This window comes from Sorghum bicolor, chromosome 8, assembly GCF_000003195.3.
Source record: "Sorghum bicolor cultivar BTx623 chromosome 8, Sorghum_bicolor_NCBIv3, whole genome shotgun sequence".
NCBI classification, from domain to species: domain Eukaryota; kingdom Viridiplantae; phylum Streptophyta; class Magnoliopsida; order Poales; family Poaceae; genus Sorghum; species Sorghum bicolor.
In genome coordinates this window covers 57,589,743-57,611,063 of record NC_012877.2, presented here as the reverse complement: position 1 = coordinate 57,611,063, position 21,321 = coordinate 57,589,743, and the positions used below count along the sequence as shown (strand labels likewise).

Below are 21,321 nucleotides of genomic sequence, written 5' to 3'. Positions count from 1 at the left end.
CAACAAAATGATGAATCTGTTCCAGAAGCATGGGAGCGCTTCCAAGACTACATCCTAGAATGTCCCCATCATGGAATGGAGAGTTGGCTATTGATGCAGACGTTTTATCATGGGCTCGGCAACAGTGCGCGAGAGACCATGGATGCTGCAGCTGGAGGAGTATTCTTATCACTCACCATACCACAAGCCACAGCTCTTGTGGAGAAGATGGCGTCCAATCAAGGCTGGAATGAAGAAAGGACCCAGACACGCAAGAAAGGTGGAGGTATTCATCAGCTCAAAGAGGTAGACATGTTGTCTGCAAAGCTAGACCTGCTCATGAAGAAGCTCGACGATAGAGCTGGAGATAAGAAAGAAGTTATGCACATGTACGACTCTCACATGACTTGTGAGGAGTGTGGAGACACTGGACACTCAGGCAATCACTGCCCTGAGATGCTTGAGGATGTGAACTACATCAACAACAACTACTACTACTACTACAACCGTCCTCAACAAAATCAAAGTTGGAATCAACAGAGGCCTAACTACTCAGGTAATTATCAAGGTAACAATTCTTACAACAATAATAATAATTTTTCACCTTTGAGAGAGTTAGTGTCTAATCAAGGAAAGCTAATGGATAATCTATCTAAGAAATTGGCATCTAATGATAAAATGCTAGAAAATATAAATAATAGAATGGATAATTTCTCTACTGCCATCAAGAATCAAATTAGCTTTAATAAAATGATTGAATCTCAGTTAAATCAAATAGCTGCTACTGTTCCTACTACTAACCCCCAGGGGCGTCCCGGGTAAATATGGGGCCCAGTTCAAAACAATAAGTGGAGGCCTAGTGTCTATTGTTAAAATATAAAAAAATTAAATATCAACATATTACAAAGACAATGTATAAAAGATTAACTAAAAAAATAGGGATTATACCAGGCAATGATCTCCGTTTGGCGTCCTAATCTGGGTCCAGCCGTCTATAATTGCTATTAGGTCTCGACTCTTGAGCGACGAACAACACCAAGGGTGAGGAATAAGTCGGACGAAACCACGAACTCACGAAAGGTTACAAACTTATGTGAAGAAAAATTACCAACCATAGACTTTTCTAACTCACAATCATGGACTCAATGTGTTTTCTCACAAAGGAAGTAACAAGCTTTTACTAATTATTATATATATACTTAGAACACTTAGTAAATTTTGGGGCCCATAAATTTTGGAGGCCCAGTTCGGTCGCACAGCCCGCACGGGCTCAGGGACGCCCCTGCTAACCCCGGTATACCATCACAACCGGAAGGATTAGAATCTGCAAATCTTGTAGACATGTTTGATGCAGGTAATTGGAGTAACCCCGTCACTGAAGTTACTACTGACCTTCTGCCGGTCAAGAGAGATGATCCAGGACGCCCCGTCATCCCGATCTCCATCGGCATGGTGGACGTTCCAGAAGCACTCTGCGATTTTGGCTCCAGTGTCAACATTATACCTAGGGTACTCTATGAAAAATTCTTTACATATCCTTTATTAGAGACAACCATGTGTTTGCAGTTTGCAGATCAGACGATAAGTTTTCAAAAGGAATATTGAAGAACCTTTGTGTTCGAGTTGGTACCTTATATGCCCCAGCAGACTTCGTAGTGGTAGAGACCGGTAATGATGAGAGGGCACCCATCATCCTAGGGAGGCCATTCTTGAACACCACGGGAGCTGTCATCTACGCTAGTGCTGCCAAGATCAGTTTTTACATCAAAGGGAGGAAGGAAATATTTTTCTTCAAGAACAAGACTACACAAATTCCAGATCAATCCAGACGTGAGTCAAGAAAGAGGACCAACAGGAGGAACAGGAACAAGCAAGTGTGGACCGAGTCAGCGAAGATGGTCACTGTAGTTCATGGAGGCCAAGATCACCAACTTAAGTCACCGCTTTTGACCAAGAAGGACGACCTAGGAATGTCAAGCATCTATTGCTCCATAAATGGATACAGCTTCTACAAGACGTTTTGCGACACCGGATCGGGCGTCAACATAATGGCCGCAGTTACCTATCGGCTCTTGTTCGGAACCATGCCCCTAAGACCAACATACATTCAGCTCCAGATGGCAGATCAGACATTTCGAGAAGTTAAAGGAATAGTAACTGATGTCCCAGTCAAAATAGACGATCACTTTGTCTACACAGACTTTCAAGTTATTGACATGGGAGAAGACGAATACGATCCACCCATCATCCTTGGAAGACCGTTCCTCAGCACCGTTAAAGCAATTATCTACATTGGAACCGGAGAAGTCCATATGCACTTCCCCTCAGAGAAGGTACGCCGTTATTTTACTGACCCTAACTATATCGTTGAAGAATCTAAGCAGGTCAGAAAGAGACGCAACCGCAACCAGAGGAGGCAAATCATCAAAAACGGATGGGCAGACTACGAAGGAGAAGTTGTACGGTCAGAAGACGTAGAGTTTAAACAGAATATCCAGAGGAGACCGTAGCACCAAGTCAGGTATGGAAAATGAAGATAACTATACAAGAAGAAGAGGCGCTGCCGGAAGTACCGACTACGCCACCCAACGAACCTCAGGACAATTGAGTAAATGGAGAGTCCCGTTCGGAGGACTTAAAAACACCGAACGCCTTGCCAAGAGGTAAACTTGGTAGTTATCCTTTCCCTTTAATTATTTTAAAATAGTTTATTTAGATAATCATATTCATACTATCCTAAAAAGAAAATAAAAATGTGAAAAATAGTAAGCCCCATGTGAGTAGACGAGTGGCATAAAACCCATAAGTACATTCACTGTGGTGGCATAAAAATAAAATAAATATTTTTCTGCTTTATAAAACGAAAATATAAAAATAGAGAAGGAGTCTCAACATGATAAGGGCTAGATATTTATGCTAACACTTAATCAGTTCCACAAGCTTTGTTGTCTATTTGAGCTCCACAGAATTTAAGAATCAAGAAGACTAGCAGACGGAGGACATTCTAATCGTTGTCAGAATGCTGCTGACTTTCAAATACACCTCTGCCACCTGCTAGCTACATAAAGAGAAATTACGTCAAAATTCAGCTTGGGGGAGAGCACCCCCATTTATCCCGATAAGTATTTCTATCTATCTATCTTTATACTTATATTATATTAAAATATAGATATACATAACTATGAAAAACCAAATAAAGATTTTGTGCTTATATATATATATATATATCTTTTGCTTAGTGTGTTTAATAAATAAATAAAGTGGCTATGCTAATCTGTATCTAAATAAAACTCTAGCATGGATATGATGAATAGTTGCTCTGCCTAATTTGCACATTTTAAGTTCTCTCAAGTTTAGATATAACTGTTATAATTTAAATCTTGCTCTAGACCTAAACTTGTGGGATGAAAACTTGATCTAAAGTCTAAGTTGTTAACGGATACGAGATGGGAAGATTGAGCTGCTGTTTATCTGTTTCTAGAGATGCTAGAATTCTGGAGAATTTTATCTTTGAAAACCTTTAAAATATTGCATGATGAGTTCCTGTATGATGAGAGTTTAAATTCCTACCACAGCCATATATACATGCTTGCTAGATTTTGAGCCACACATTTATTTACTACTTATGAGCATTGAGTGTGGTCAAGCTGTGTAGACCCTTAGGAGCTTGTCATGTGGTTAAATCAAGATTCACTTACACGTTCACTCATATATGCTACTTCTACTCCGGAAGTACCATCCACATATATCCATCCATTTCCATCTCCAGAATCACTTAAAAATATTCTACTCCTAATCCGGGAGAGAATAGCCAAAAATATTTTTATTTTTTCCTTATGAAATAAATGCTCAAGTTATCTTGTTACTACCACTTGCTATGTTATCTCAAGAGATGAGTGCTCTAAAAAAATATATACGAGAAAATAAAAAGGGGCAAGTGCCCGGAACCTCGAAAGAAAAGAAAAAGTGAGACGAGAGGTAAAAATGGACAAGTGTCCGACAGTAGAATTAGGGGTACAAGATACCCACCTGAGAGAAAAGAAAAAGAAGAGCATCTCATTCTCCTCATAAAGTTTCAAAAAGCAAGGAAGGTATGTATCCCCTCAAAGAGCAAAAGTAGAATTAGACTTCCACCATTGTTATCACCATCATCACCATACACCATTCATTCGCCACACATGCACATCTTGATTTGGCTTATTGATTTGTTTCTTTGGATCCATGGTTTGACTATGCAATACATGTCTTGTAAGTATGTATACTTTATCTCCCACATATGAGCTCCAGATATTAAAGCCTTATTAGAGTAGGGTGAGAGAGAAGGCAATGTTACTATGTTTTATACCACAAATACTACATATTTTTGAGAGAAGGCATATACCATCACTGCCTTGGTAAGGATCTAGAAATACCACAAAAGAGAGACCTGAGAGAATCATACAAGGAATCTCTGAGTTTTATTTGAAAATCTGCAAAAACACCAGAGCTATAGCTGATCAAGAATAAGAGACATGGCACTTGACTAGACTGTTCTATCTTTTAACCACTCAAGACAGAAGTGACGATTACAAGTCCCATGGTGAAGGTAAAGTAAGTAAGTTTTAAGTCTTGACAGTTTACTCTAACTCAGAGATGAGATCTTATTTAAAAAGCATGTGTACCGTCAATTTTTAAAAATACTGCAACAACTTATGATCCATAGCTGAGTCTATCCTTGCTCAGGGACGAGCAAGAGGTAAGCTTGGGGGAGTTTGTTGACGGTCCTTAAGTATCAAATTTAATTATCAAATAAATAAAGAAAAGGATCCAAATGAAATCAACATCTAGACTTAGGGTTTTATCTGACAGAATTCCACGAGTTTTGGTGTTTGTCTATTTCTGCAGGGGGTTATCAGGAAATACGGAAGAAAGGCCCACACGTCAGGATTACATAAAGATATTAACGTGCTGCGCAATTATCTTACATCTAGAAGACTCCAGAAGCCGCGAGACCGAAGCGGAGGCGAAACGGGGCCAGAGGCAGGGCGCCCGCCCTGTTCCCCTAGGCGCCCGCCCACCTCCTGAGTCCAATCAGGACTCTGCTTCGTGGGAGATCTCCACCGACCTAAAGGATGAATCTAAACCATACAATCTATGTCGGTTTGATCCAACGGCCCATATTCACTTGAAGTGACTATAAAACCAGACCCCCTAGTCCCTGGAGGGGAGAGCCTCTCAACCTAATTCATTATTCTTCAAGGGAGAAGAAGCCTCTGATCAAGATTAGAGCCACCACATCAATTAGATATCTAGATTAGCATAGCTACATAGGATTAGAACTAGAAGGAGTCAATCTTCGATTGGTTTCCGGATCTGTCAAGAGGATTCTTGGTAATTCTCTAATTGTGCTTCTAATTGCTTTCTAATTATCTTTGTTCTTCAATATTATGAATATGACTTTGTTCTACTTCAATATATTGCTTATGACTTTGCTCTACTTGCTTATATTCAAGATTATATTGTTCTTAGTTTATCATAGTTATGTACTTGGCTTAGTTAGATTGGATCTATATACATGCTTAGGATCGTATAGCGTTTATCCATCGGATCCATGGGTAAATGATAGATATTGTGTAGGCGTGGTGCTTATACCGTATTTATCTGCGATTGTACCCAATATGCCAGATCGTGGGGTAGTTCGTGATAGTGACAGCTTCATTGATTCTTATATAGTCCCCCTCTCGTGTATTGGGCTGGCAGAGCAACATTATTACAGGGGAGTGATTGCTATGTTTCTCATTTACCTTGCTAATATCACTATGCATGGGCGTAGTCTTGTCTCGCAATGATTGCTAAGTATGCTTGCACTAACTATGATATGCTAGACTATATAGTTGAGAATAACTTAGGGAATATTCTTGTAGTTCGTTCTAATACCATGCTAATGACTTTCTAGAGTATCTAATTGAGGTGCTTATCATATTTATATGTGGCTGATCAGACTAATTATCTTTGTCACTATTATTATTTCATATATCCTTTATGTGACACTTATCCCTGTATGAAGAGTTAGATATAATGTTCTCAATTATACATGCAATGATAGATGCTCAATCTCATATTCTATTCTGTAATGAATATTGATGATTGTTAATCCCTTCCCAGTGGTAAAAATATAAATAACGATACCTGGAATACTTCCCGGTTAAAATGCTACATCGGTATTAATCTGTGCGCTTGCAGATCTCATTCATTATTTATTTAGAAGAGCAATTGCATATTTCAATACCGCGTCTCTCATGTCATGCTGGGGATGACAACTTGGCTTAAGTGGTGTAAGGGATAGGTTTGACATTTTTGGCAACGTTACTAGATTTAGAAATCTTAGTCTACTTTTGGTAATGATGTTAAGAATACCCAACAAGAGCAAAACGTGGGAAGCTAGTTTGCCCGCCCAAGCTCAGGGCCCTCAATATTAGTACGGCTTCTAGATGAGCTTCGCTTATGGTTTCTAGGCTGCCAAACACTCATATACAAAAACAGCCTATAAAGCAAAAACCAAACAAAAAGCGATGAAGCTAAAGCCACAAAAATGTGGCCTTTTCTAGCTTCACCAGTTTTGGAGAAGTCAAACCCTACCAAAGAGGGCCCAAGGCTCAACTGAGAATCCAAAATGCACGATAAAGCAGCTCGCAACAGCTTAGCATTTCTGAATGTAACATACATATATCTTTCAGTACACGAAAGGTAAGCAACAAGTAGACAACATAATGGTATCATTCTAAACTTGTACTTAAAATTTAGCCCTGGAGTTGCATCAATGATCCCTTCATCTAAGGATTCAGTGAGATTAGTGTTGACACACTTAATAGACAAGGCCATAAGGCTCTGGGATGCATATGTTATGAGAAATGCTGCCTTCAACGACAGATTCATTATCCATGCACCCAACTGAAACCATGCTTCTCCCTGTGTCCAGCAAACTAGATGGCAGCATGTTCAGGAGCCTGAAATGGGAACAAAAAAACAGGTACAAAAACAATCAACTGCTAATCTTTTTCAATAATAATAAGCAAATTGAGAAATCATTAGTCCACGTACTTGTCTAAAGCTTCAACTGCAACATGGATTTTCTCTCTCACAGCTTTAGCCCTTGTTGATGGGACATTGCGACAACGTTGAGAAAGCAGGTTCTCAATATCTTTTGAAGCTCTGAGGAACAAAAAAAAATTCACAGGTCATAAGTAGATTATGACAAAGTACATTTCGAAATATAAAGATGACTGATATTTACCGCTCAAATGTGCTCACAGCTTCAAAGGCAGCTTTTCCTAGACCATTTTTGGTAGCAAATTGTGTAACCTACATTAGTTGCACCAAACTGAAATCAGGCACATGATTTGAAGAAATAGACACAAGGGCAGGCACACAAAACTTATATATGCGCAGATGACAAACAAAAGAGAAAAAAAGAGCTAGACAACTATTAACCAGAATGTAACATACTTGGTGAATATGAACATTCATAAATGATGCTACACCAGTGCGAATTAGTGTCTTGACCTCATCAAAAGATGGCCTCTCATGTGTAAAATATTTCTCTGCAATGAAATACCAGTTAGTTTCTCATGTAAAGGATGTACCACAAAAAGAGAATGAACTTATCAATACCAAGTTGCCTGAGCTTTTGTTGAATCAACAGATTTAATGTAACAAAGGGCACGAAAGGAATCAAGTCTTCCCTGATAATAAAAGCAGCAACCAGTTATGCATCAAGCAAATTCATTAAAAGTCTCACAATCAATTATTCTGCAACACCATATTACTTACTTGATATCATCCTTACATCCATTGGTGGTGCATGCACCTGCAGCAACTCCCACATGGCAAACAAGTTACACAACTAACAAATGTTGAAAAACATGAATTGTATCTGTGCAGTACACAGTAGCTGCAATGGTGATCCATGCAGCAGTGAAAAAGGTCATTCAGTGGTGTTAACTGGTAAGACAGTGGCTGCTAGGCTGGGCTGGTCAGAGGAAGAGACCACTAGACATGGGTGAAAAAACTCGGTGTTGAGTGCAGCAGCTAAATATGTTGGGTTCCCTCTGCATTAATGTCACTTGTACCAACAGTTAAATATGTAGAGTATGTATATACAGATGCTTGGAACAAATAAAAGCATTTAGCATTTAACCAAATGCCATTGTAATTACTCCCTTCGTTCCAAATTATAAAACGTCGTTTTTTCTACATACATTACTTTTACTAGGTATTTAGACATAGTGTATATCTAAGCGCGTAGCAAAAGTTATGTATCTAGAAAAGCCAAAACATCTTATAATTTGGAATGGAGTACTTACCAAGTGCCAGCAGCATGCAGGTTATACTTATCATGGTACAAGGCACAAACAGAACCTTGAGGGGAAAAAAAAAGAGAACACTGCATGCGTGCTTGTCTTCCCACGCTGCTTTTAGTTGAATTGTGCCCTAATGTGGAGAGGCCTAATTTTAGTGCCGCATTCGTTTACCTACTTTTTTTATAGTCAATTAGTCATTGATACAGAAAATACTAATCCAAACTAAGTTAAATGATGTTGAATTCCTTCTCCTTGAAGAAGAAAAGAGTAACACAATAATGCAAGTTGTTTCAGAACCAAGACATATTACTAGTGTAGAAGCACCTGGCACAAGCAAAAACAAATACATGGGTTTCAATGCAGTAGTAGAAGTGTAGAACTCGTGATTACCTGGAGCACTGCTAAGGTGCTTGGAGAATCCACATTGCAGGAAGATGCAACTGATAAGGGGACTATCACCAGAGAAGGGTGCGATCTTCTGAAGTTTCTTGCTTCTGGTATTGATGGAAAGAACCCAACCATTTGGGTCAGTATGCTTCACCTTGGCCAACATGTAAACGACATCATTGCTGCACATATCGAGTGTGGGAAATGAGCTTACCACACTGTTGATGGCTAGCTTCTTCTTCTTGTAGTCCCAGATCTTCTCATCAGGGGAACATGAGTTGGCGAGCGAAAGGCTAGCCGAATTGAAAGTGCCACATGGCTTCCATCCCCATTTATCTGAATGAATCCTCCTCTTGAACATGGTGGACTCCCATCCAAAGTTTAACTCTTTGATCCTGCCGTCGTTCAACTGCGAGAATCCTATGTGTTTCTCAACCTCAATGAACCTGAACCAGCCATTTCTGCAGCTGACATCCCGAATGCTGTCCAGTGGAGGCATGGTACCAATCTCCGTCTCACCAAAGCGAATGCTGTTGACAGGTGTCAGTGACGGCAGCTGGATGAACTGCACCTCAGGGTCCTGGGCCACCGATCTACACAGCAAGATACCTACTGTGACATCGACCCAGGCCATTGATCTTCCTTCAACACCAAACACCTTGCTGTGTGCAAAACGAAGATACCTAGAACTATCCGTGCCACATGCCAGCCTTGCTCTCTTTGTGCTCCATGACTTGGTCTTGCTCGAGAAGACAAACATGGGCGGGTTGTGCCTCATTCGAGAAGGAGCGTCGAGCCGAAGGTCCACGACCAAACAATGGTCGTCGCCACACGATAAGACGCCGATGCTGTTGGATAGGTTGTGAAACGGGTAGGGGAGCGGGGCGAGCGGCGGGAGGAGCTCCAGAGTCGGTGTCCCGGGACCGGATCTGTAGACGAAATGGTCGGCGAGATGCCGAGATCCAAGCTGCTGCGGCGGCGGAAGATCGCACGTATGAGGAGGAAGGCGCCGTCTGCGGCCATGATTTCGGGCGCCGCCTCGAAGAAGTCGTCCACCGTCAAGACGGGGCAGTAGATGAAGCAGCGGGCGAGGGCGGGGGGATCGGCGACCAAGAAGGACACTTCGATGGGGTAGCCATCGCTCGTCTCTGCCCTAGCTGTGGTCTCGTTGCCGCGGCAACGGCCCATGTACACTACCGTGTCGAGGAGGACCGACTCGGGAAAGGCGGAGGGTTGGGGCTTGGGGGGACGCCGAGGGGCGGCGCAGGTGGAGGTGGAGGTGGAGGCGGAGGCGGAGGCGGAGGTGGAGGGTTTGGGCATGGCGAATCGGCGAATGGCGGTGAAGGCGGAGGGTCGGTGCGTGGCGGATCGGCGAGGGGCGGAGGGTTCAGGCATGGCGCGCGGATCGGCGAGGGGCGGCGTAGGCGAGGGTTTGGGACCTTCTCGACTCAACTTTTTTTTTTCTCTTATTTTTTTAGGCGCACTATTATTATGTCTAAAATACTTACTAGCACGTGCATATATATTATGTAGGGGAAAGCGACACACTACAGAAACGTCTCGTGTTCTAAAATGTCGTTTTAGAGTTGGACACGTTCACTACGGCAAAAACAATTTTAGAAGATAACCTCTCTAATCAACAAAGGTTACACACGTACTTCCTCCGAACATGATTTAGAAGTCGTTTCTAAATAAGGTTTGGATTAAACAATAGGAATATAAATAACTTTTAAATTATTGAGTTTGCAAAGTTTGCAAATATAAAAATTATATTAATAGATTTTCTTGAAAAATACTTTTCTTAAATAAATACTTTTTTCTAAATATTTTTATAAAAATAAGAGATCATAGTTGTGTATTGGAGACCGTGTCGTTGTCCTAAACAACTTTTAAATCCTATAAAATAGAGTATATACCTAGGGACCGGCTCTATAAATGGTCAGGTGGCCTTTAGATAAATGATTATCTCTGGAAATTATTTACAGAAGCAGCCTGTCCAGCTTGAAAAATCGAATAATATGAACCGGAAATCTAAATAAAACCGTCATGGTAAATAATTGCATAAAATAACTTTATAACTTTTTATATGACATCAGATGAAAACAAACTTTATGCAAAAAATTTTAGCCCCTGACATGGTTCACACAACTCGATAGAAGTTTTTGATTCAAATAGTTTAAATTCCCAAAATATTATTTTAATTTTATGTTTTTTACAAAACAATTTTTTAACAACATCGAATTGACATGGTATATAGCAAAGTTGTAGTTCTCGGTGCAATCTGTAACTTTTTGGTTAAAAAGTTTTCTATTTAAAGTCATTTAGAGTCCTAAATATGTGGTTTAAGTTTGTAAATTTAAAGATTCAAGATTTAGAATTTCTAAACAACCTTAATATTTAGGTAGCTAATATCAAAGTTGTAGCGACCGACATGATTTATATATTTATTGTTGATAAGTTGATTTGAAGTTATTTAGTGTCGAAAATATTTGTTTCAAATTCATATATTTTGACAATTTCCAAGCAACTGTGAAACGTTATGCAAAATAAAAGTTGACAAATAACTGTGGTGGGCGAAACCAACGCCCACCTCGGAGCCCTTATGTGAAACGTTGTACAAAATAAAATTTATAGTAGTGTTTAGTTGTATACACATCTTATATCAAAGTCTTGGTGCTTGACAAGATTTAAAATATTTAATTGAAACTTTTTCATACACAAACCTATACACGTAACATCCTACCTATATATTTTCATAAATGAGAGTGATGGAGTGGTAAGAGCATCTCCAAGAGCCTTTCTAAATTTCACTCGCTAAATCATTATTTAAATAGTCATTTATATAAAAATCGTTTCTATATCTTTTCACTTTCCAACAGTTTTTCTATCTCTCATGCGCACTCTAGCTAGCGAGTCATTCTCGTCTTCTATATTTAATTTAACTAGCAAAAAAATCCAAAATAGAAGATGTCTACATTTGGATGAAAGTTGTTGGAGAATAGACTTTCATCAAAATCTCTATTCCTACCATTTAGGAAAAATATAAAGTCTCTTGGAAATGCTCTAAGTAGTTGTTATTGCTTTGGAACAGGTAGCAGGTTCAAGTCATAAGATGAGAAGCTCCTAATTTTTTGATATTTTGAGTTTTCAAGAAACCATTAACAGAGGATTTGTGTGCGTGCTTCCAAATATAAATGGTAAGATAATACAAGCTCTGCCCCCCACTGGACATAGGGCCTTCTTTTGCCCGAACCAGGATAAATCATAGTGTTCATCTTGCATCACCATCCGGAAAAGGAAGCACACACACAAATTCACTCGTTGGTGCAACCCCCGGGGTTAAAACAGCGACACTCTATTGCTTGCAGTGTTAGTCGTTACCCATTCTTACAACTTATGAAAACTTGAATTTTATTGGTTATTTTATGGGACTCGTCAATATACTATTTTCTTTCATAGGGATATAACCTTGTTGTTTCGATGGCGCTTCTTTGCATGAACTTTATAAGTTTCTTACTTAGTGCCCATTCATGATTGAATAAGCATCTATATCCTCAGATTGTAGAAGGAACATCTAATGACTGGACTAAGGATTCAACTATTTGTTTCACGTGAAACTTTTTTATGCATAAATGGTAAGGTGAACTTTTTGTTGATGTGTTCAATCAAATTTTGTAGTCTGAAATTATTCTGCACTATCTTAAGGTATAATGAGCTTCCTTCTATACTTATTTGTAGATTGCAATATGAATATTAGCAATGTGTTAAGTCTAGTATCAATGAGATTTCATCAGAGTTTCATAAACATTAAATATACTGATGTGACACCATATTAATAAAGAGACAGATGATAAGAGTTTCATTGGAGTAGAGAAAGTTTCATGGGGATGAAACTCTTCTGCACTGTTTTTCAAAATAGGACATAAAATCCTCCATTGAAACTAGTATAATGTTGATATGTAATCCAACTTAGCGAGACAAAGCTTAGTTATTAATCAGTCATATGCATTAATCGATGTAGAAGCTGGGATATTAATATATATCCCCTTTTCTTAAAAAAATCTTCAAAAATTATTTTTCCTTATTTAGTTGTGTTGTTCATTGTGCATTGAAATATTTTATTATTTTCCTTTGCTATAAAGTTGTGTAAGAACTGAGCAGATCATGAAGGTGAATTCTCACATGTAGTTCCACTATGGGACCACAATAAGGTTAGTTTGTATGATAAAAAATATGAATTTGATTTATTTCAGAGCTTTTAACATCGCATCAAAGGATCTCTAGATCTCAAATTTTATTTGTACAAGATTCTTCCTACTGCACTGTGAAATGTTGAGATGGGAACGAAGTGTTTATATGAATCTAGCTGCTTACTGTTTTAATGACTTCTACCAAATTTTAGGTTGTCGAAAATGATCGTTTCTTGCATGTGTGATAGGATGGAGATAAGTGCAAAATGAAGTAACAAGATTTCACAACGAGAGATAAGATTGCAAAAACACACATGTTTATTTGACAATCTCTATACTATACAATATATTTACATGGTTCTAACTTAGTCGATTGAAGTCGGAAAGTATGTATAGGCATACTAGAATTATTTATTAATGAAATAGCCTTTTGAGGCTGATATGATGTGTCATGTCTAACTGGCATATATCACATTCTTCAAATCACGATATATATTAGCTTTTGTTCTTCAAATCACGGTAGGGCGCTCGAAGGGTGTCATATGTTCCAGTGTAGTGCAAGACTAGGGTGAGGCGGCACATGCATGCTCTCTTACGATTGACTAGTATTGTGGCCGTGCGGTAAAATACAAAATAAATTAAAATTTGTAAAAAGATAAAACAAACAAATACAATACAAGTTAAAATTTGTAGAAAAATTAAATATTCACGTCTTATACATTGTGTGACCAAATACTTTTGTTACATAATGAGTGTCTCATAACAACGATTAGTCTCTCTCACTTATGATCCAATCATGCTTGTCAGCCTCACATTTTCTATAACAACGGTAATAATACAAGAACTCACATTTTCCATTTTTACATATTTAACTATTTTGAAACTATTAAACAAGCATATCACAAGATAAAACTCGAACTTAGAAAATATGAATCCATTATGCATTACCATAGCTTGTACACATCAGCATTAACTTAGCATAAAAATTTCGCTGCATTTGTATTGCACAAACATGCTCTACAAAATAAACACATAAATGCATATATTTACAATTACAACAAAGAACTCCTACTAAAGCATAGTGCTTTGTGTGTCAATTTCGTAGATCTAGTCAAGAGGAGCGCAACAAAAGTGATTTGCTATTTTTCTGATTTTTGTTCTTGTGATTTTCTACGAATTTTATGAGAATCACTGATTTCCTGGAAAGAACAAAACCGAAAACAAAAAGGCTCATGCAGTTGGGCTTCCCCAGCTTCGGCCCAGGACATGGATGGACTTGGCCCAGTCGAACAGAGTCCATCATGTTAGGAGGACCATCGTCTGATTGTGCTAGATAACAATTTTTATTCAACAATTGAGTTTTGTTTACTAAATCTTCCTGTACTGCTAATAACTAACTGAATAGAGAATTTAATCATTTGCCGACAATTTCATTTCAAGTATGCATTACAAAGAAACAATTTTTTTATTAGCCACATGTGTGCCCCGTGTGTACATATGTCTGTCCATTTCACTAAAACTGGTGTTGTGTTTTTAGACCCATTGACAAAAAAAAGGAGGGCATTAGCTAATCCAATCTTTGTCAGCCTGAATAAACTAGTGTCCGGATCTCAAATCATACACGAAACCATTTCAGATCTCACATGCATAAAGATCATCAAGGCCAGTACTTCCAAAGCACCCATGCATCAGCAGCGAGCGAGCATACTACAGCCAGCCATGGAGATCTCACAGCAACTCTTGCTCTACGCCTCTCTCCTTCTCCTCTTCGCATGGCTGCTGCTCCGGCAGGCTTCACCTCGCAAGCGCAGTAATGGCCAAGGCGGCCGGCAAATCCCAAGTCCGCCGGCGCTCCCATTCTTAGGCCACCTCCACCTCCTCAAGACGAAGCCGCTGCACCGCTCCCTCGCCGCGCTAGCCACCCGCTACGGCGACGGCTCGGGCCTCCTCCACCTCCGGTTCGGCGCCAAGCGAGTGCTCCTCGTCACCTCGCCGTCCGTCGCCGACGAGTGCTTCACCGTGCACGACGTCGCGCTCGCGGACCGCCCGGGGCTCGCGTCGCGGCGGGCGCTGACGCGGGACTGCCCCGCCATCGCCATGTGCAGCTACGGCCCGCTGTGGCGCCAGCTCCGCCGGCTCGCCACCGTGCACGCCCTGTGCGCGCACCGCCTGGCGGCCACGTCCGGCGCGCGCGACGCCGAGGCGCGCGCCATGGCGGCCGACCTCTGGCGGCGCGCCGGCGCCGGGGCCAGGGCCGGGGCCGGGACCGTCGCCGTGAAGGCGGCGGCGTATGAGTTCGCGGCGAACGTGATCATGGCCATGGTCGCCGGGACGCGCATGACGGGGGACCAGGTGCGACGGTTCAGGGAGATGACGGAGGCCGGGCTCGCGGCCGCTGGCGCGGCGAACCGGCATGACTCCCTGCCGGTTCTCCGGCTGCTGGACTTCGGGAGGACGAGGAGGAGGCTCGCTGGCATCGCCGAGGCACGGCGACAGTTCGGCCAGAGCATCCTCGACGACTACAGGCGGCGGCGTCAGCGTCACCCCGGCGGCGCAGACGACGATGCTGGGGAGACTGCGGCGAGGACGGTGCTCGGGGACCTGCTCCGGCAGCAGGAGGAGGAGGAGCAGTCGCCGGAGCATCTCGACGACGTGGTCATTCGCTCCGTGTGCCTGGTGAGTCAACTCGATCTCGTCCGTTGCACGATAACGCGGCAGCGAGTTTCAAGCGGCGGCCGCAGACGTATTCATGGACGACGACGACGACGACGACACCGGGCGGCGCCAAATGCGGTCGATGTGCACCGCACTGGCCATTATAACTACTATCACTTCCAAAAAGCTCCAATAGATTATAGAATTGTGCCAAAAATAGTTCAGTGTGAAGTTGCTGGCATGTACTGCTAGGTTCTAAACTGATCGACTTTCGTGGTGCTAATCCCTCCGTCCAAAAAAAAAGTGACGTTTTTTACTTTTAGAAATCGTGTTTAACCGTTTGTCTTATTCAAAGTTTTTATGTAAATTCTAAAATAAATAAATTATTAGTAAAGTATCTCTAATGATAAATAGGTCTTAACAAAATATATAATATTTATGTAAAAATTTTGAATAAGACGGATGATCAAACAAGATGTCTGAAATTCTAAAATGATGTTTTTTTTGGGACGGAAGGAGTAAGCTTTTTTGACAAGCTTTTTTTTTTTGACTTTCGTGGTGCTAGTGGCATCATTCAATACGTTGATGTTAATTCATTTATGTACACATATGCATGTTCTGGATATTGACACACAACGTGCATATATATATTAAATTAAATTAGAAGCAAAAAATATCTTAGGTTTTCCCTATTGAGTTATTAAGGTAACTTACACATAGATGGTAATTAAGAGCATCTCCTATAGTTCCTAAAACATCAATTGCTGAATTGATGAGTTTTCCAAGTGGCTAAAAAAAAGTTGGTAGCATATTTGTTGGGTTTCTTCAAAAGTTTTAAAATTCCCAACCAATTTTGCATCAGAAATACCAAACTATTTTCAAATCACCCTAACCACTTATACTTTCATTTTCTTTTACATTTGCATCAGAAATTCTATCCTACTCTTTATTCATCCCACGTCCTTCCGTCCACCTCTAGATTGGCTGATCGATACGTGCACATATATTTCCACATGATCAAGTCGATTTTCCCAAGCAAGGAAATATTAGAAGTTCAAATAGAGAGTTGTTGGAGAGCAATTTTTCCAACCTTGCCAAAAAAAAAATACAATCAGGATTGGGAGTGGGTATTGGAAGAGATTGGTACTCCAGTACAGTACTTGTTTTTTGTTGCGTGCAGCGCGAGTTCAGCACAACCACCACTCTGGTTCAGTTTATTCATTCTGCTCTTGTCAAACATTGGAATTTGTGTGCAGTTGACTTTTTAGGCTGGCGCTATCTCTCATGAATAATTTGATTAATATAAATTCTTCTCGCTTAGTTAAGGTCTGGTTTAGATGCAATTTTTTTTAAAATTTTAACACTATAGCACTTTTGTTTGTATTTGACAAACATTATCTAATTATAAACTAACTAGACATAAAAGATTTATTTCGCGATTTACATGTAAATTGTGCAATTAGTTATTTTTTATTTATATTTAATGTTACATGTATGTGTTTTAAGACTTGATGTGATGAAGAATTTTAAACTTTTAGATTTTTATAGGTGCATGCCTAAACTATTTGATTACCGTTACCGTACGTCAACTAAACGATCTCTTGCCACGTGTATATCCATGCATGCGCAGAGTTTGCTACAAGGAGGGACGGACACAACAGCGAGCACAATCGAGTGGGCGACGGCGTTGCTGCTCACCAACCCATCCGCCGCCAAGAAGGCGACGGCGGAGATCGACGCCGTCGTGGGCACGTCGCGTCTGCTCCGGGAATCCGACCTCGCCGGCCTGCCCTACCTCCGGTGCGTCGTCTCCGAGACGCTGCGGCTGTACCCTCTCGCCCCAAACCACGTCCCGCACGAGGCGTCGCGCGACTGCGTGGTCGCCGCCGCCGTCGTCGCGCGCGGCACCATGGTGCTCGTCGACGTCTACTCCATGCAGCGCGACCCTGCGGCGTGGGGGGAGCGGCCGGACGAGTTCGTGCCGGAGCGGTTCATGGACGACAACGGCGGCGGTGGCCGGAGAGATGGGAGCAGCGGTGGCAGCAGGTGGATGATGCCGTTTGGGATGGGGCGGCGGAAGTGCCCCGGCGAGAGCCTCGCCTTGAGGATGGTCGGAGTTGCGCTAGGGGTCATGTTGCAGTGCTTCGAGTGGGAACCGGAGGGAGGGAAGAAGAAGGAGGAGGTGGACATGAGTGAGGGGTCCGGTCTAACCATGCCCATGGCGACGCCTCTCGTGGCCGTGTGCCGGCCACGTGCAAAGATGGAGTCACTACTCAAGGCTCTCTAGGAAATACTACGTTTTGTTATTTATTTTCCTTGATCATTTGATGTCTAAGTCGTACGTCCTCGCTCGTCCATAAAATCTTCTTCATCCGTTTTTGGACATGGAGTATTAGCTTTGTGCTAAATTAATCAAACGTTTATCTCTTTGATCATCAGTTTCTAGAAAATTATGTAGATTAACAACATAAAAGTTTACCTTTTAGACTCACTTTGAGAAATACTTTCATAATATGTAATTCAAATATTGTGAAACTACATGGACTTCTCGAAATTAATGGTCAAAGTTAGGATTTTTTTTTATTTTGTACAAAACTAAAATCACATGTAAAAAATAGTGTCTCACTTTAAATTTGGAAAAGATTTATCGAAGGTGAGAAAAAAATGTTCTAGAAAAGGCAAATAATTATTATGTGAAGGAGAATATTTTTTTTTAGGAATGAGAGTTTTTATGGGTAGGAGAAAAAATGTTCTAGAAAGGAGAAAAGATGTTTTTAGAGTTTTTTCCAGAAAGTGAAACTTATTTCACTTCGTATGCCTGGGTTGTATATCTCATTACCACATACTAAACAGTTTACTTTTTTTTTTACAGAGGCTAGCAAAACACATTGCAGTCTGAAAAGATGAACAATGGTTTTTAGAGACACTCGCTCTATCTCCACTATAATTGAAAATTTCTTGGGCCGTTAGACCAGACAAACTCACGCCCCAACAAACTCATCGCAGCCCACTAATTCGGCCCACTAATCTCCACCATAACCAGGTCAAAACACGCATCTGGCTCCAGGAGTGGATTTTGCATGCATGCATGCACGTGACAGTTTCTGTCGCAAAAATATTCTACTACTGGAGTAATAAATCTTTTTGCTGAGATTTTGGTTGATCTTTTTTTAATAATAAATAATAAATAGCTGCAGTAGCCAATGGTCCCTACTAGAGTACATACAGGAGAAAACGTTTTTTCTCCAAAGGCCAGCCTGGTTACGGTACGTGACATGTACCGTGATGATAGATCGATCTTAGTATATCCGTATTCAAGTACTACTATAGGTTACACGTATACGTACCGGATCGGATACGGGCGACGCGGTGTGGAAGACGCTGTGGCAGCCGGCAACGGCCGACCGCAGCACGTCGTAGTCGAGCAAGTCGGCCTTGCACAGCGTCAACCTCTCCGCCGCGCCGGGGAGCGCCCTCAGGTGCGCGTTCTTCAAGCGTGAAATTTTTTTGCCTGTGACGCCAGACGGCAGGGAGACGGTGATCAGCGAATTCCAGTTGATTAGCGTACACATCGACCAAACAATCCCCATTTCGAGGTACATTAGTCTGCTACCCAGACCAACCCCTCTTCTCCTTTATTTGTCTGTAAGTGCATTATTTGTGCCTGTGCAAGTATGCGTCGTGCTTAGGTGTTGCCTCTGCTGCATGTCACTAGCTGTTCTTTACTTGATTAGGTCCCTGACGGCAACCTCAAATGAGTAGCAGTATTCTGATCTAAATGGTAATGGTTTTAGATATAGGTTCAGATGGCTGATGGATGATTTCTGAACCTATATGCATGTACATCTAAATGGTTGCATATTTCTGTAGTAAGTAAATAATAAAAGTGTATCTAACTAATCATGCAACGTCTAATATTAAAATTCATGAATGCTCTTTTGCAGTTCCTTTTTCTTCATTCAGGAGGCTTCAATGTCTACACCTAGACATACACGTGATGTGTTAAGCGACATCACCAACGTCACAGGTATGCTTTTAATAATTGGGTGTTTTTCTAATTTTATAATCTAATCCAAATTTGTCAAAATTCTTGTTAAAGATGAGGCCTCGTCGAGGCGGGCCCAAACATCGCAAGGTCGCAATCGTCGTGCTAAGATTACTAATGAACGAAGGGAGGAGATAAATATGAGACAACGTGAGTATCAGCGTGATCGTCGAGCGAGGATGACTGAAGAAGAAAGGAAAGAGAGCAAGAGGAAACAACGTGAGATTGTCGCCGATAAATAATGTAAGCACATGCAGTATCCAACTATATTTGCGTCAATAAACGATTAAATATTGACAAAATATTATCTGTCATTCACAGCTATCAAGATCACTAAGGACGGAGTTCTTGGCTGAAATTTTGGCGAGTCCTGCAAACGACAACATTCGTGAAGATATCCAATATTTGATTAAAAAGTTAGGGAAAATGTAAAGATGTCTTTATGTACTGATGATTCATAAAATGTATATAGACTTAAAAACAATTACCCAAAATTAGAACTCTAAAAAATTACTATAACATTCCTTAGAAAAAACCGTGGCGTTAGCACGGGCACCATACTAGTTTATGAAAACAACAAACTTTTTGAAAATCAATTAATAGGGATGGACTTAAGAAGCCCACGTTAGTAAATAGCCATAAGCCCATTAGCCCACTAAAATGTAATCTTGTCCCTAGCTAACCTGCACCCTTCAACGTCCCAAACTCCCACACAATGGTCGCCGTCGTTCCTCTCTCCCACACCGAGATCTCCTCCTCGGCACCTCACCTCTATTGACATATGTGACAAAACACGTGAGAGCTGACCACGTATGTGACCTCACTCTGTGGCGCAACAGAATTGAAATTAGATATTTTAAACAAAAATTATTATAATGTGCGTAAATAAAATTCTTTCTGTAGGGGCCACGGCCCCTCCAGGTTCTTAAAAGAAAACATGTTGACACTCACGTACATGTTGAGTTTTGTAAGATCCCGAGTACCCCCACACCGAGTTTTGTAAATTACAAATTTTTTTAATTTTTTTTGTTAGTCTAAATTATAAATCGTTTTAATTTTTTTTGTTACATTTATTTTGATATATATGTATCTATTTATTTTTAATATGCATCTAAACATGTCTAGATACATAGTAAAATAGATAAAATCAAAGTAACTTGTAGTCCGAAGTATATATATGTTTTGCGAATACTGATTTTGTAGGGCCATTTTTATGGGGACCGGGTCGTGCCACGCCGTCTCTATTTGGTCATCTTAAAGTAGAGAGCGAGCTTGGTCTTTTCGTCCGGCAACCAAGCAGCGATTTGTCCAAACTGGAACGGTCGAACGGATCGTCAGTAGTCGTACCATTTCCATACATGCCGCACTCGTGCTTTATTTCTTGCTTTGACGAAGCTTATAAGGCCGTAGTAGTAGTTTACAACAACTTGAGTTAGTGTACGCGTTGCCCAGGTGTGCACACAACACAAGCAACAAGCCAAGTGCATACTGTATAGGAGCTGAATACGTACGTACTCCGTATATTCTTCTAGCTTGCTGAGAGACAGATACATACTCGTGATTCATTGCCAGGCTCGCACGGCAAGCAACTGCCTTATCTCACTCCATATCACATCACATGCTTTGTGTTATTAGTACTGTAGACTTCTCAATTTTTCTTTATTGTATTGTATTTATTTACATGCATATATATATATATATATATATATATATACTACTACACCAA

General features: G+C 40.8%; 2 protein-coding genes across 2 annotated transcripts; one reads left to right on the top strand and one right to left on the bottom strand.

The window, feature by feature from the left end:
* Window positions 6,654-10,025, bottom strand: LOC8074283. Its single transcript, XM_021466114.1, has 6 exons — window positions 9,643-10,025; window positions 8,709-9,553; window positions 7,465-7,559; window positions 7,253-7,320; window positions 7,060-7,170; window positions 6,654-6,965 (listed from the first exon to the last, which is right to left on the bottom strand). The coding sequence occupies exons 1-6, from the start codon at window positions 10,023-10,025 to the stop codon at window positions 6,824-6,826; spliced, it is 1,644 nt and encodes a 547-aa protein (XP_021321789.1). The 3' UTR covers window positions 6,654-6,823.
* On the top strand, window positions 14,449-17,988 carry LOC8069696 (isoflavone 3'-hydroxylase). The gene is made up of 2 exons (XM_002443395.2): window positions 14,449-15,571; window positions 17,181-17,988. Exons 1-2 carry the CDS (start codon window positions 14,579-14,581, stop codon window positions 17,835-17,837), a joined length of 1,650 nt encoding a protein of 549 aa, XP_002443440.2. The 5' UTR covers window positions 14,449-14,578; the 3' UTR covers window positions 17,838-17,988.

Bases quoted from the DNA above. Each gene is read 5' to 3' on its own strand.
- LOC8074283 (XM_021466114.1), bottom strand. From the start codon at position 10,025: ATGCCCAAACCCTCCACCTCCGCCTCCGCCTCCGCCTCCACCTCCACC. The intron at 7,560-8,708 runs GTAATCACGAGT...ATTTCATTGCAG, and splicing joins GCACCTTAGCAGTGCTCCAG to AGAAATATTTTACACATGAG. The intron at 6,966-7,059 runs GTACGTGGACTA...TTCCCATTTCAG, and splicing joins GCAGTTGAAGCTTTAGACAA to GCTCCTGAACATGCTGCCAT.
- LOC8069696 (XM_002443395.2), top strand. From the start codon at position 14,579: ATGCATCAGCAGCGAGCGAGCATACTACAGCCAGCCATGGAGATCTCA. The intron at 15,572-17,180 runs GTGAGTCAACTC...ATGCATGCGCAG, and splicing joins TCATTCGCTCCGTGTGCCTG to AGTTTGCTACAAGGAGGGAC.